The 13,565-nt window shown below is 45.9% G+C and overlaps 1 protein-coding gene across 2 annotated transcripts in view; it reads right to left on the reverse strand.

Moving 5' to 3' along the window:
* The window catches only part of LOC102448929 (beta-galactosidase-1-like protein 2), a 52,470-nt gene that overhangs the window by 30,686 nt on the left and 8,219 nt on the right, over nt 1–13,565 (reverse strand). For both annotated transcript variants that reach the window (XM_075909378.2, XM_075909380.2), the window contains 5 exons: nt 12,056–12,253; nt 11,079–11,147; nt 9,197–9,292; nt 5,752–5,860; nt 5,184–5,276 (listed from right to left, as the gene is read on the reverse strand). In XM_075909378.2, the coding sequence (XP_075765493.2) occupies nt 5,184–5,276; nt 5,752–5,860; nt 9,197–9,292; nt 11,079–11,147; nt 12,056–12,253 (565 nt within the window). The remainder of the gene's footprint in view (nt 1–5,183; nt 5,277–5,751; nt 5,861–9,196; nt 9,293–11,078; nt 11,148–12,055; nt 12,254–13,565) is intronic.

Here is a 13,565-nt window from a genome sequence, read left to right on the forward strand (position 1 = left end):
ACAAGAACCCCCTTGTAACATCCATTTTTGCTTGCCTGGAGCATACAGGGCACACAGAGCAGAAGGCCCAGGCTGCTGTGACCGTGAATGGCTGTAAACAGAGATACGCCAATTGCTGACCAAGAGGCTGCCAAGGAGTGCCCTTGACTCAAACCCATATTGATACGAACACACATCCATCCGCGGGGGGAGGAATCTCTCGCCCAGTAAAAAAATGTCTAGTGCTCACAATTTAGTTATCTCTCTTGCAAGTGTAAATTAACTTGAAACTTGCTTGTAAGAACTGGCGCCACAAAACGGACCAGTACAATTCGGCATCTTAGATAAGAAAGAGGATACGGGCCCCCAGGGGTATAAAGATGGGTCCAGCAGCGCATTTACTCTGAGTGTCAATCTACCATCTATCTGCTGGTCGGGTTAGGTGTTTGATCTCCCGAGGTTCCAAGGGGACGCCCACCTCGTATTCGTCTTTCCTAGGAATTGAGAGACCGGCCCTGGCCTGACACGCTGGAGTCGAGAGGCACAGAAAGGGGTAAAAATTGTACCTGGATGTGGTCCTTTGCTTAAGTATATATATACATTGACTTAGAGCTCTTTAAAGATTAAGCTGTCACTTGGTACCATTATTTCTATTTTCTATCTTTATTTTCTTTGTAACCATTTTTAAAATCTGTATTTGTTAGCATTTAAGAAATAGAGCAATAGCCATTGTAACCATATGCTTTTATAAGTCTTTTAATAAACCTGTAACTGTTTAAGTTTTAACCTGACTCCTTCAGTTGCTGTAACAGAACCAAGCACAATTTAAAAGAACTTCAGCCGGTCATAAAGGGACAGACATAGGGAGAGCTTGGGCGTTTGGATCTGTGTCACTCCCAGGTGACAAGATCCGTTGGGGCACCTTTCCAGCCTTTCCCAGGCTGCCCGCTGCGAAGGAACTTTGTGTTCTAGCAGTTAAAATCTAAGGTGTAATAAGCTCTTCCTATATAACGGGGCGTCTGTTGGCCTGCTGGCCACCCTCTGCGACGGGACCCCGGTCCTAGCAGTAAAGACACGGACGTTAAACCTTTTCTCGGAAGCATACACACACACACACTGCCCTGACCGTCGGCTGACACATACCTGGTCATTCTGCTGCTTTCAACTCCAAGAGGAGCATAGGTGAGGGAGGGAAAGAAGAACAGAGAGCCTTCCTACTATTTAATATAGAAGACCTAGATGGGTTAGCAGAATCACCACGTAATGAACGTATCTCTCAGAAAAACATGAATGGTAAGCTCTGGATGAGGACTCTCCTTAGTCCTCCAACCTCACAAGACAGTAAGCTAGGGCATTTCAAGCCTTTGTTAATCACAGCAGATCCTTACTAGAGCTTGTATAATCTCTTTTAATACAATCTGATGGTACAAGCACAGCCTGGAGAGCCATGAACTCACAAATATAATTCCAGTATCACAGAGTCTCCATCCCCAACCACATGCCCTTTGCTAAGATACATATGGCTTGGATCAAAGCCCAAGGAGGTCAGCAGGAAACTCTCCATTACTTTTGGATCAGTTCCTTTAGATCAAACGAAGGATGTTAAATGGCGTTTAATCAGTTAATTGAGTTGTTGATGGAATTTCCATCGACCACTCAATTAGTCGATAAGGAGGGACATTGCAGAACCACAGCAGAGTTAGCACCTAGCCTCAGGAGCTAATTCCCATGCAGCTCTGCCTTTTAAATGTAGTAAGAGCCATCCAGCTCACGCCCAGGCCCAGACACTGCACCTCTGCCTTTTAAACGTAGTAAGAGGCACAGCTAGGACAGGACAGCTGAGTCCTGGTTTGTGCCCTGTCCCCGCCCCCTCCCCTGTGTAAACGGTGCTGGGGAAACCAGCTTTTAAGCACCAGCACCAGCTCCTATTCCCCCCCTGCTGTCTCTGATAGATGCAGCAAGGCGAGGGGAAAAGCAACTAGTCAAGTAGTGACTCGACTAGTCGCTTATATCCCTAGATCAAACCCTCTTTCTGCTTCTGCTTTTCCATCTGGCACCGAGGACTGGAGAGTCACCAGGCCCTGCACCCCCATCCAGTCAGACGCGACTCTCAGCCAGCAGGTAGAACAGAAGATGTATTAGTCCACAGAGATGCAGTGGAGAACATACTTGTCAACACAGAAACCAGAAGCAATAAGTAAAATTCACCTAGGGGAGGGGAAGCTCAGAGCCAAGGCCCCTCCTCCCATCTCTAAGCCAGAGAGACTCACTCACACATGCAGCAGCCAGCCCCACCTCCAGCCTCTATCCTGCTTCCCTGACAAAAGGTGTCACCTGGTTGCACCGCCCCCCCCCCCCACTCGGGTTACAGAAAGCATTAGCCAATTTCCATCACTAGGTATTGCTGAAATACCCAGGGAAATTAAGGCACACACATGGGTTACTACAAGATTACAGACATCACATGCAACATAACAAAGCAAACAGAGAGAATACAATCCCCACCTCACTGTAGCACTTAATAAAATACATGAGTGTGAACCAGAGTATTCTGCAAGGATGCGTTAGCTAATGTCTGTAAAGAACTTTCCTATGTGTGATTGTGGAAAATGTAAATGTTCACCAGGAAGCTTATGTAAAACCGATGTTATGACTGTGAAATTAAAGACACACATTTCAGAGACATATTGGCCTGGTTACAATTTCTTTGACAATCTCTGTTCATCATTATGCTGCATTCGCTATCATGTTTATACCTGAATGCACACATGCAGCAGGACAGAATTTATGATAGCAGCTTCCAAGTATCTAAAAAGGGGTTATAAGGAAGAAGGAGAAAAATTGTTCTCCTTGGCCTCCGATGATAAGAGAAGCAGCAATGGGCTTAAATTGCAGCAAGAGAGGTTTAGGTTGGACATTAGAAAAAAATTCCTAACTGTCAGGGTGATTAAACATTGGAATAAATTGCCTAGGGAGTTTGAGGTCCTTTCCAGTTCTACTATTCTGTGATTCTACTGTGATATTTTTGGAAATTCTGTGACTTGCACTTATTTAATATTCCTAGAGTGCTGCATTAATGCTAGGATTGTGTTTATTACTTCGATGTAAGTAAAAAACAGTGAGTATCTGCACATTAAAATGCATTACAGGATTTCAAGGTGCAACAGGAAAATGAGAATTAGAAATAGAATCAAAGGTAGGTACAGGTGTGTGTATATAGATAATTACAGCAACAGGGTTATTGAAATTGTGCTCATGTACCTTAAGGAAGGCGGCTAATGGTACAGATAGTAATGACAAGGACACAGAAGGGCAAAGGCAGTACACCTTTGAGGGGAAAGGGATAGGGCCTTAAGGGGCTTTGTTTTTGTTTTAATTCAAATGCCAAATCTAATTTAAATGTTATTGCACCATGTGAACAACAAACACAAGTCAGTCTACAGTCACAGATTGGCAAAAGGAGTTGAAGTAACTAACCCATCACGCTCAAAAGTTAAAGGCCAAGTCCAGGAGTCCTAGCTCTTGATTTCTCTGTACCAAAGCTTCACCACGCTCTCCTCCAAAGCCGAGAGGAGAACCTGGGAGTCTGATTTCCTAGTCCCTCCTCTCTAACCACTAGACAACACAACCTCAGACAGAGGGTGTCACACACAATACCAAAGCAGAAGGAAAAAGCCTTGTGAAATTGTATTCACCCACTCATCTGGGGCATGTAATTTGTTTTGACGGGTCAGTGAAATATCACTAGCTCTTGCATCATCATCAACATTATGGTAAAGGTGAGCAAGCAGATTTTACACCTGGGCTGGTAAATGGTCAAAGCTGATCTCAGGGCACTGCAACAGTGCCACCCCCATGCCACAGTGATATAGGACCCCAACAGACATTTACTTACATGCTCATCAATTGATGTAAGTGGGGGTGTGAGCTACACAGACTTTTTCAGATGGCTCTGACATTCTTTGTTCAGACCAGAAATTAACTTTCTAACCTGTTAACCAAGACAATTCATATTTAACTCTCCAAGGAGGCGAATACTGAGCACAGGTGGAAAATCATTCAAAGAAGATTAGGAACCTCGCCATGTGACTTCTTCGATTGAATGCTGGCAGGCTTGTTGTCAGGAATAGGATGACCTGAACCAGAACTAATCCAGTTAACTCTCTTACTGGCCTCTAGCACAAAGGGGCTGAAATACCTGCCAGGTTAAAGCAGAAGCTGCTAATGCCATGACAGAAAAGCAGGAAGCACAGTAAGTTTATGGTGCAAACCTGGGCCTATACACACAATACTCCAGGGAGCTGAGTTTTAGGGGCTAAAAAAGGACTGTGCCACTTGTCTGAATCCAAGGGATGCATGGGTGGAGATCAGGGAGGACAGTGTTTCTCCATCCCCTCCCCCCACGATTTTAACAGTTACTCTGAATCTCATACATTTGTAGCACAAGCATTTGAAAACAGAGCATACTCCCTCCCCCAGCAAGATGCAGAGCAAGTAACGTCCCTCACCCACAACAGGATTTGGGGGTTCTTGTGGACAGCTCCTGAGGTGACCTTCTGAGCTATAAAGTGGCGCCAGTTAGTTGTCTGCACTGGCATGAGTACTGTGTCAGCGGCAGCTGAGCAAGTCAGCATGGTTCATATCTGATCCACGAGGATAACAGCTTTCTCGCATGCACACCAGCTCTTCCCTCCCGACTCAGAAGCCCAGGCTGAGGTACAATCGGAGACGAGGGAATTATTAATCAAATTAGTCTACCTGGCTAATGCTGAGCTCCAGATTACAAGCTTTAGGAGGAGGCTTGTCTGTGGCTCATAGAAACCTCCCTCTCAGGCAAGGTTCTGGGTCTGGTATGCCACAGAACAGCTTCTGATCTGGAGAATGGGAAAGAGCACAGCCAGGTGGGTATCGCTGTGTGTTCTGGGAAGACCTCGTGCAGTGCAACAGTCAGCGTACATGGGCTCTTGTCTGCAGTGAAAGGGTAAAACGGGATCTCTTCCCCGACCCCAACCTCCATCATAATATAGGATGGATCAATTCACTTGCTACATGGATATGGGTACTGGACGTTAGCTGGATCAGACACTGACCCTGCAAGTCTGTTAGGTCTCAGTAGAGGTCAGTAGGAGTGCAGGGAGCGAGGAAGCTAAGAAGCAGGCTCAGAAGGTGCCGGACACAGGAAAGAGTGGGAGTGACAACATTACCATTTTAACGTAGGTCAGGTAGTCAGGGTCTTTGGCGTAGGAACCATATTCATTCTCCACCTGCACTGCGATGATGGGGCCCCCCTTCTTGTACTGTAGGGAAAGAGAGGAGAAGCTGATCACCAGGGTTCATGGTTTCTAATCCAGATGATACTCGATTATAACTTGGCTCTGGGCTCAAGAAATGAATGCATGTGACCAGGAGAGGGGATCACACTTCAACAGTTAAGATGGAAAGGCCTCTGTCTTCCAAGCCAGGGAAAACCTGCACTGCTGCTGCTGGAAGGCAAGGGGGCAGAAGAGGAAGAGAGTAATCTAATGGGAGCTGCATCCAGCGGATCATGTTTTTCCTCCATGGAACTCACTAACAGGTGAGCTAGGATTGCCCCCAAAGGCCCAACTTATAAGCAACTCACTAGATCTGTGAGGCTACCATGGCCAGCTGCAGTCTAGGCTTGTTATAACGTAGACAGTACATTTGCCGGTTATCCTGAAGCCACTGCATGAGCACACTCTAATGCTTGCAGTAGTCAGGTTCTGGAAAGAGAGGGTGATGCATCTTACTTGCCTGAAGAGGGACCACTCTGGCCATCAAGTGATCAAAATAAGCATCCACAGCCTCTGTGAAGCCCTTGTAGGTTGTTCTCAGTTGCATGTCAGGATCTTGGAGTAGCCAGCTAGGAGAGAACAGAAGGAGATTCCTAGAGATTCCTTTGTTCAGCAGCAAAGGAAATCGACTGGGGACTCACTTCTGCCCCAGCATGCATGCATGCATGAGTCCCACTTGCTCACAAGTTACAGAGTTCAGGGAGAAAGAACTACCATTTTCGATCATTTGGCTCAGCAACAGCTCCGTGCTGAGGGCTTCTTGAGAGGTGTTGAGTTTCCAGCGAACTAGATGGGAACTGAAAGTACTCCACATCACCTAGAAAGCACCTGGCAATATGAGCCCATAAGCTAGATATATTCAGGACATAATCATAGCCTGTACTTCTACCCAGTGCCTTCTCACACAGAAATGTACACCTCCACCGACATTTGTTATAGAATCCAAACCAAGACTGTGGATTTTAACCACCATCCTACTCTCCTTCAACACTGTACTTTGAATCTGAACGTGGGAGATAATAGGAAAATGCTTGCTTGTGCCATCAGTTCAGCAGAGATAATTCAAAGACACAGAAGAGTCACATGTGTTAAATAATGACGGTGACTTTACATTTAAATTAGAGATATAAAGGGTTAACCGGTTCACCAGTTAAGCGGTTAACTGGTGGCCCAGCCAGGCTGGAGCAGCCCCACTACTCTTAAACAGATTTTACATCCCTAATTAATACAGCACCTTTTAGGGTCATGTGAGTTAAAATCCTTCCACTCGTGACTGCAGGGGAGCCACCTCTCTGTGGAACACCACCTCTATTTAGTAGCACAGAGCAACGTTCCACAGACATTCATGCCATGAACAGCAATGGAATCCCATGGGGTATTTGAGCATGTTTCATGTAAAAAAGGAATTCTTTTAGGGAATCACTGTCCTGACGGTTATCCCATTAAGTATGCTTACAATGCAAACCTCCACTGACATTTGATAGAGAGTCCAAATCACAATTCCAGATTCTCACCACCCGTCACCTTCTCCCTCAACATGATACAGTGAATCTGAATTTGGAAGAGACAGTCCCATTCCAATTCCCATTCATGATATATCCTGCACCAATGTTCCCTTCTAATCTTTTCCATGCATTTTTGTGGGCACCAAGGCATGTGTCAACGTACACTACCAGTAGGTACAAAACCTAGCTGTGGGCGCTCTGCTAATCAGCTCTGAATCTCTCCTGAGTGGCTGCACAAATGCACAGCTTACAGGGAACACTCCAGAAGATCTCAGAAGATGGAGATAAAGTTTTTAAGCTGGCTTATTCTTGAGCCATCAGTAGAAAAAAAAATACCCTTGACAGAAAGAGTGACTTGAGAGAGCAGCCAGTGACCTCCATAGTGACATGGAGGAAGAGTATTTGTGAGCTTTCTGCATTCTCACCGTCAATACTCCTGCATAAAAATCCATCCTACACCAAGTTTCCGACCCTCCCAATCGCCATCCCTATACACAGCATTTTTTGAAATAATTTCTCACTTCACTTCTAGGGCAGATTTACAGGGCTGAATTGGTTCATTTGGGATAACATGGGAATAACCGATACGCATTCAAGTGCAGTATTCTGCATAGCTGTTACAACCTAACTTTACTCATTGCCTGTTCCTACAGGAGGAACCAAGAGTTAATAGTAAGAGCAAGGATCTGAGAGTCAAAATTACTGGGTTAATTATTCCACTCTGCAACTGTATAGCTCTGGCCGAGTCACAACCTTGCTCCCCCTCAGCATGGGAACTGTAAAATGGGGGTACTATTCCTGTATCAGTCAAAAGGGGCTGTATGAGCACAAAATATATTACAACAGTGACCTTGGATCAGCTAATAATGCTGTCATTTTCAACTAAAATTAGTTTTAACCAACTACTTCCGGTTGTTATCGCAAGCAGCTGTGGCATCATTAATGATGCTGAAAGGATGGAACAAGAGAGAATCCCTGTAAGACCGGCACAATCTCAGAACTCTATTTTTGATTCCCAGGTGGCAACATATTCTGCTGCCACCTGGGCCCCCAGGTTGGCAAAAAGCCGTGTGTTACATGTTGTGGCAAAGCGTTAAGGCAAAAAAGCCTCTCATCCCTACATGAGAATGCCCTAGGGGCCTTAATCAAACTCATCTCCTGATAAGATTATTCTAATTGCATTAAATAGCCAAAACACTCTGAACTCATTTTGTCTGAGATCAGGGAGAGCGTGAGTTGCAGCAAAAGCGCGACAGGATAGATGGGGAGAGAGCATCCCAACATTTCATCTGAGCCAAGCTCCTCCACTGAGGTTAAAGCTCTGGTGAGTAAGACAAAGAAAGATAAACAAGTGTGACTGAACCCTAACAGCTGTCCCATTGGGATCTGGTAACCAGGAAAGATTCTCAGGGCTTACGTGTTAGATTTGGCTCTCAACAACTCGTACCATGACCAGGCTGCTCTAAACATGAGAGTCTACTTATGCAACGGCAGCGGTAGAACTGGTAAATGTGCTGACTCTACTATATAAACCAGTCAGTTGCAGCTGGCCATGGCCACCTCAGAGATCTAGTAAATTGGTTGTAAGTGGAGGCTTTATGGATGAAAAAAGGTTTTCAGGAGGACAAAGATTTAAAAGAATTTCTAATAGAGGGTTGAGGGAATCATGACATTATTGCTCCCATCCACATCGTGCGAGAGTCCCTATAGGCTTATTAAAATGAGCCCTGGGGTGAATAAACCCTTACATCAAGTTGCAAATACCACTCTCTGTATTTTATCGTCAGGGAAACTGAAGCATAAGAAAGGTAAATCTAGGTCATATAGCAAATCAGTGATAGAACATGAAACAGGGAACGCCAATCCCCTGCTCTAACCAGCACATACCAGAGCCTTAAAAAGGGACTGTTCACAGCAGCATTCTAATTCCAGGTCCATGGTTTGTAATGCTATGAAAGGATCAATGACTGAGTGGGAATCTTTCTGCTATAGGACATGACCAGTGTTCCCTGTAAGCAGAGCACCATCCAGGAAAGATTGGCAGAGGACCTACAGCTGACCACAGCCGGCAGCATGTGTTTCTATGGGTGGTGCACATCTGCACACGCCTTGCTGCACAGAACAAAATGTATTTCGCACATTGATGGAAACACTTAAGAGGGAACATCGGACATGACCCTGTCCTCAGAGAACACAGGCTGAAACACCTGATCATTTTCTAACATTATTTCTGACTCTCTGCAGGAGACTGAGCTGCATGATGCAGGGAGCTTGTGTGTTCCTATGGTCTTACAAATGCAAAGTATCTACAGTCAGTCTCAAGTTAACAGATGAATGCCTAAGTATTTGAATCAAACAAAGAACCCAAATCCAAATGGCAACCACCATGTACACTCTTACCTGGGAAGACCACCAAGCTCCCACTCAGAGCAGATATAGGGTCCTGGACGCAGAATCACCCATAGTCCAACTTCAGCTGCCAAGGTTAGGTAGGCCCTAGGAAATCCGAAAACAGTAATTATTTTCTTGCTGAAGAACCACTGGGTTTCTGTACATTTCTAATGTACCCATGACCGTGCTGTCTAGTGAGTCCAAATCAGTGGGTTTCAAAGGCCTCCAAAAAAAATCCACCCTAAAGGAGTGGGGGGCCCAGAGGCTTAATGCAGTCACATAATCTGCAAACACAATTATTCCATTTAACCCGGCACTGCCCCCCGCCTGACTCCTCACAACAGAGTGTGCGTCTACACTGTACCTTTACCCCAAAACAAGCTACGCAATTTCCACTTTGCTAATTGTGTAGCTTCTTTCGAGATCATTTTGAAATAAAGCGCTATTCTGAAACATTCCTTATCCTTCATGGAACGAGGGTTATTGGGACGCTGGAATAGCACGCCCATTATTTTGAAATAACAGACTGCTTTAAAGATGTGGAATAGCTTGCTCTGAGACATAGATAGAGTGTTTCTGACCCAACCATAAAGGAAGGCTGTCCACAGAGGGAACGGAGCAATTAGATGAGGGAGAGGATTCACCACTTAACAGATGGGTCCAGCAGGCAACTTCTACTAATCACAGTCACCACTCTCAAGAGAAAGTCAGTGGGGTAATGCTGAGAATCAGTGGATGAGCTTTGTTGTTGCTGAGAACAGAAGGGGAAGGATACGAACAAGATAATCAATGGGGGTTGTTTTGCATGGGGAGTGAGGAACCCCAGTCACTCTTCTTACTGTGGAACTCTGAAAGACTCAAGACTCCCTCAAGATAAGAAGCTGCCATCTCATCTGTTCCAGATAGTTTAGAATAAAAAAATGCTTCAGTCAGTGTTGGCTAAGACAACATATGGGGCTCTGGGAAGTGTACGCGTGGGGGAGCTTTTGGGAAAATAACAGAGATATATAATGGCTCTGGTTCCATCTTAAGGGTTACCTGCATGCTTGTTAACACAAACACAGACTAACTACAAACTTTTGTGGATGTTTTGCATAGTTAAGGCTTTGGAAAATGCTGCTCCAAACTAGGAGTGTCACCCCACAACACAATCACTGCTATTACTTGACACTTCTACTGTCCCCATTTTACTAATGAAAAAGATGAGGCCCAAACAGACTGTTTTTGCTCAAGGTCATATAGAAAGTGAGTGGCAGAATCAAGACAGTTCTCCCAACTCCCAATCCCCTGTTCTAAACCACTAAGCTACACTGACTGGGTTATCCAAGATTGTGTCTGGGTTGGAAACAGCTCTAGGCTCAGCAAACCTATCACTAAACATGATTCTTGTGTAAGCAGGGTCCCAATAGAGTTTCTCTCACTGATGTGGCCAGAATCCTGTTATAGATGTTGTCTAGAGTAGGGGTTCTCAAACTTTGCGATACCGCAACCACCTGGGGGGTCAGGACCCACAGTTTGAGAAACGCAGGTCTAGAGCAAAACTTAGAAAAAAAAAACTGCATCAAAAAAAGCAGTTTGTTAAAGCACAGTTTTATAACAGAGTCTTCTTTGCAGGCCTAGTTAAGAGGAAAGAGCCACTAAATAAACGAAATGATGTGACATTAGTTGGCAAAGCAAGGGAAAAGGACAGTGATCTGTATATTCCTTGACATGTCCCTATAAGATCATCTATGCATCACACACTTAGTATGTGAATACTTCTCCAATGGTCAAGTTCCTTAATATCCTACATCCTAAAGTTATCACTAACGGATCTGGACATCTGACCTCTACTCTCAAACCTGTGATCACAATAGTGTAAAACAAAACAAAACAAAATTACACCACATACTCTAAATCCAGATTTCCGCTGAAATCAAACTTCCCCCTCGCTGCTTCGTGAAGGTTCCATGGCACGTACCTGAAAAAGAGAGTCAGAGACAGGGATTGGGAATTCACAAACTGATAAGGGGCTAGGACCAGGGAACAGGGGGAGAACTACCTACCCTACCTCTATGCACTGCCTTTTTGTGCACACCACCTTCTAGCCATGAATAGATTCAGGCAAACTTACAGCTGTATGTGCACATGTGTAACAGGGTGTATATTGATGTTACTTCACACTGAGGAATCAGCAGTTAGGGCAGGCTGGAGCTGTCTTTATATTCTACTTCATACACACTCCTGTTAGATGATTTTCTTCCTACATTTTTTTCTTTCAGCCCTTCAGTATGTGAGTTACACCAGTTCGGACTCCCTCAGGTTCTATGGACCAAGTTCAGAGTATAAGCAAGCAGGGAGGCCTGTTAAAGGTTAGTAAGAGAGCGGGAGTCCGAGTAATGAAGTGAAAAGGAGTTTAAGTTGCTGCGAGTTGCTGAAGGGACAAGTTTAAACTCATCTTGGAATTTAGTCTTTGCTGTCGTGGTATCTCTTCATTGCTGAGGCTGAAGCAATTTCTAAACCACTATCACGTTAAGTGGCAACAACAGAGCCTGGACCCACTTTGCCACTGTGTCAGTGGTAAGTGACCAGTCACATCAGACTCCCTCAGACATACCTGGAAAGCCAGGACTAACTGAGCAACTCAAGGTGTGCTATAAAGTTTAGAGAGGTTAGAGTTCAATGTGTGGACTGGCAGAACCTAAGGTGGTTAACAGAGTAGAGGGCACAATTTCAAGCACGAAAACATGCAGGGAGCAGGAAAAGGAACCAACCTGTCTTTCATGACTTGAACAGAAGACACTTTTAGGACTTGCTCTAGTATTGGCAAAATCTCCACCGATTTAATTAGCTGCTCTGTAGGACTGTGTTAGTGAAGGTAGCACTTACGTAGTGAGGGTGTTCAAACCACATGTCTTCATCTTAACCATGCGATCCCTCCAGTATTCCCTGGGGACTCGGAAATAGTGCATGGAGCCTCCAAAGATGCGGAAGGGCACACCTTCAAGGAGGAACTTAGAATCCTCTGTCTGCAAGCCCAGTGTCCTGCCCCACAACTGCAGGGGGATCAGACTGCTCCAGTTAAACCTAGAATGGGAGGGAAAACATGTCAGCATCTGAACTCTAGCTCAGGGGACCTCCCAAGCAGTGCAATTCGTTTCACCCCACCTAGCAGAAACGACTTGGTCCCTCAAACTTGCTGGCTACGTCTAGACTGCCATGATTTTCTGGAAATGCTTTTAACGGAAAAGTTTTCCATTAAAAAGCATTTTCGGAAAAGAGCGTTTAGATTGGCATGGATGCTTTTCTGCAAAAGCACTTTTTGCAGAAAAGCGTCCGTGGCCAATCTAGGCCCCGATCGCCATTTTCACGATCGGAGCTTTTTTGTGGAAAACAAAGCTGAGCTGTCTACACTGGCCCTTTTGTGCAAAAGTTTTGAGCAAAAGGACTTTTGCCCGAATGGGAGCAGCATAGTATTTCCGCAAGAACAATGACAATCGTCAGTGCTTTTGCGGAAATTCAAGCGGCCGGTGTAGACAGCTGGCAAGTTTTTCCGGAAAAGCAGCTGATTTTCCAGAAAAACTGGCCAGTCTAGACACAGCCGCTAAGTAAATTGGCGCCATACAGTTGTTTGTGTGTTTCAGATGAGCCCTTAAATACCTGTTGGCCCCCTGTGGACATAAAAAGAGCCCAGCACGTTTTGTGTAAGAGTTTGAGGTTTCTGCTGGAAAAGCTCTGAGCTATCTAAGCATAATTTAGAAGTACAGTAAACTTCCGATAATCTGGCACCTTTAGAACCCAGGGGGTGCCCGATTATCAGATTTGCCGGACTATCGGAAGGGGGGGCTATGAAAGGCCTGGGGTGGGGGAATACCACCCCAGACCTCTCATAGCCCCCCGTTCCGATAGTCCGGCTCTGCCCCAGGCGACCCCGATTCAGCCGCTGCTGGTCAGTTTCAGCAGCGGCTGAATCGGGGATGCCTGCAGCAGAGCAGCTGAAGTGCTGCCTGGTTGGTCTGGTAGCGCCACTCCTCGGACCAGCTGCTCTGCCCCAGGGGTCCCCAAGTCAGCCGCTGCTGAAACTGATCAGCGGCTGACTCCAGGAAGCCCGGGGACAGAGCTGCTCTGCCCCCGGGCTTCCTGAAGTCAGTCGCTGATCAGTTTCAGCAGCGGCTGAGTTGGGGACAGCTGGAGTGCTGCCAGGTTGGGTCCCGCAGCCCCGAGGGGCAGCACTACGGGACCAACCCGGCAGCACTCCAGCTGCTCTGCCCCCGGCTTTCCCGATTCAGCCACTGGTCAGTTTTAGCAGCGGCTGAATCGGGGAAGCTGGGGGCAGAGCAGCTCCAATGGTCCGGCTGTCCGGAGCACTTCCGGGTTCCTGATGGTGCCAGACCATCGG

This window comes from Pelodiscus sinensis, chromosome 25, assembly GCF_052426305.1.
Source record: "Pelodiscus sinensis isolate ZL-2025 chromosome 25, ASM5242630v1, whole genome shotgun sequence".
NCBI classification, from domain to species: Eukaryota; Metazoa; Chordata; order Testudines; family Trionychidae; genus Pelodiscus; species Pelodiscus sinensis.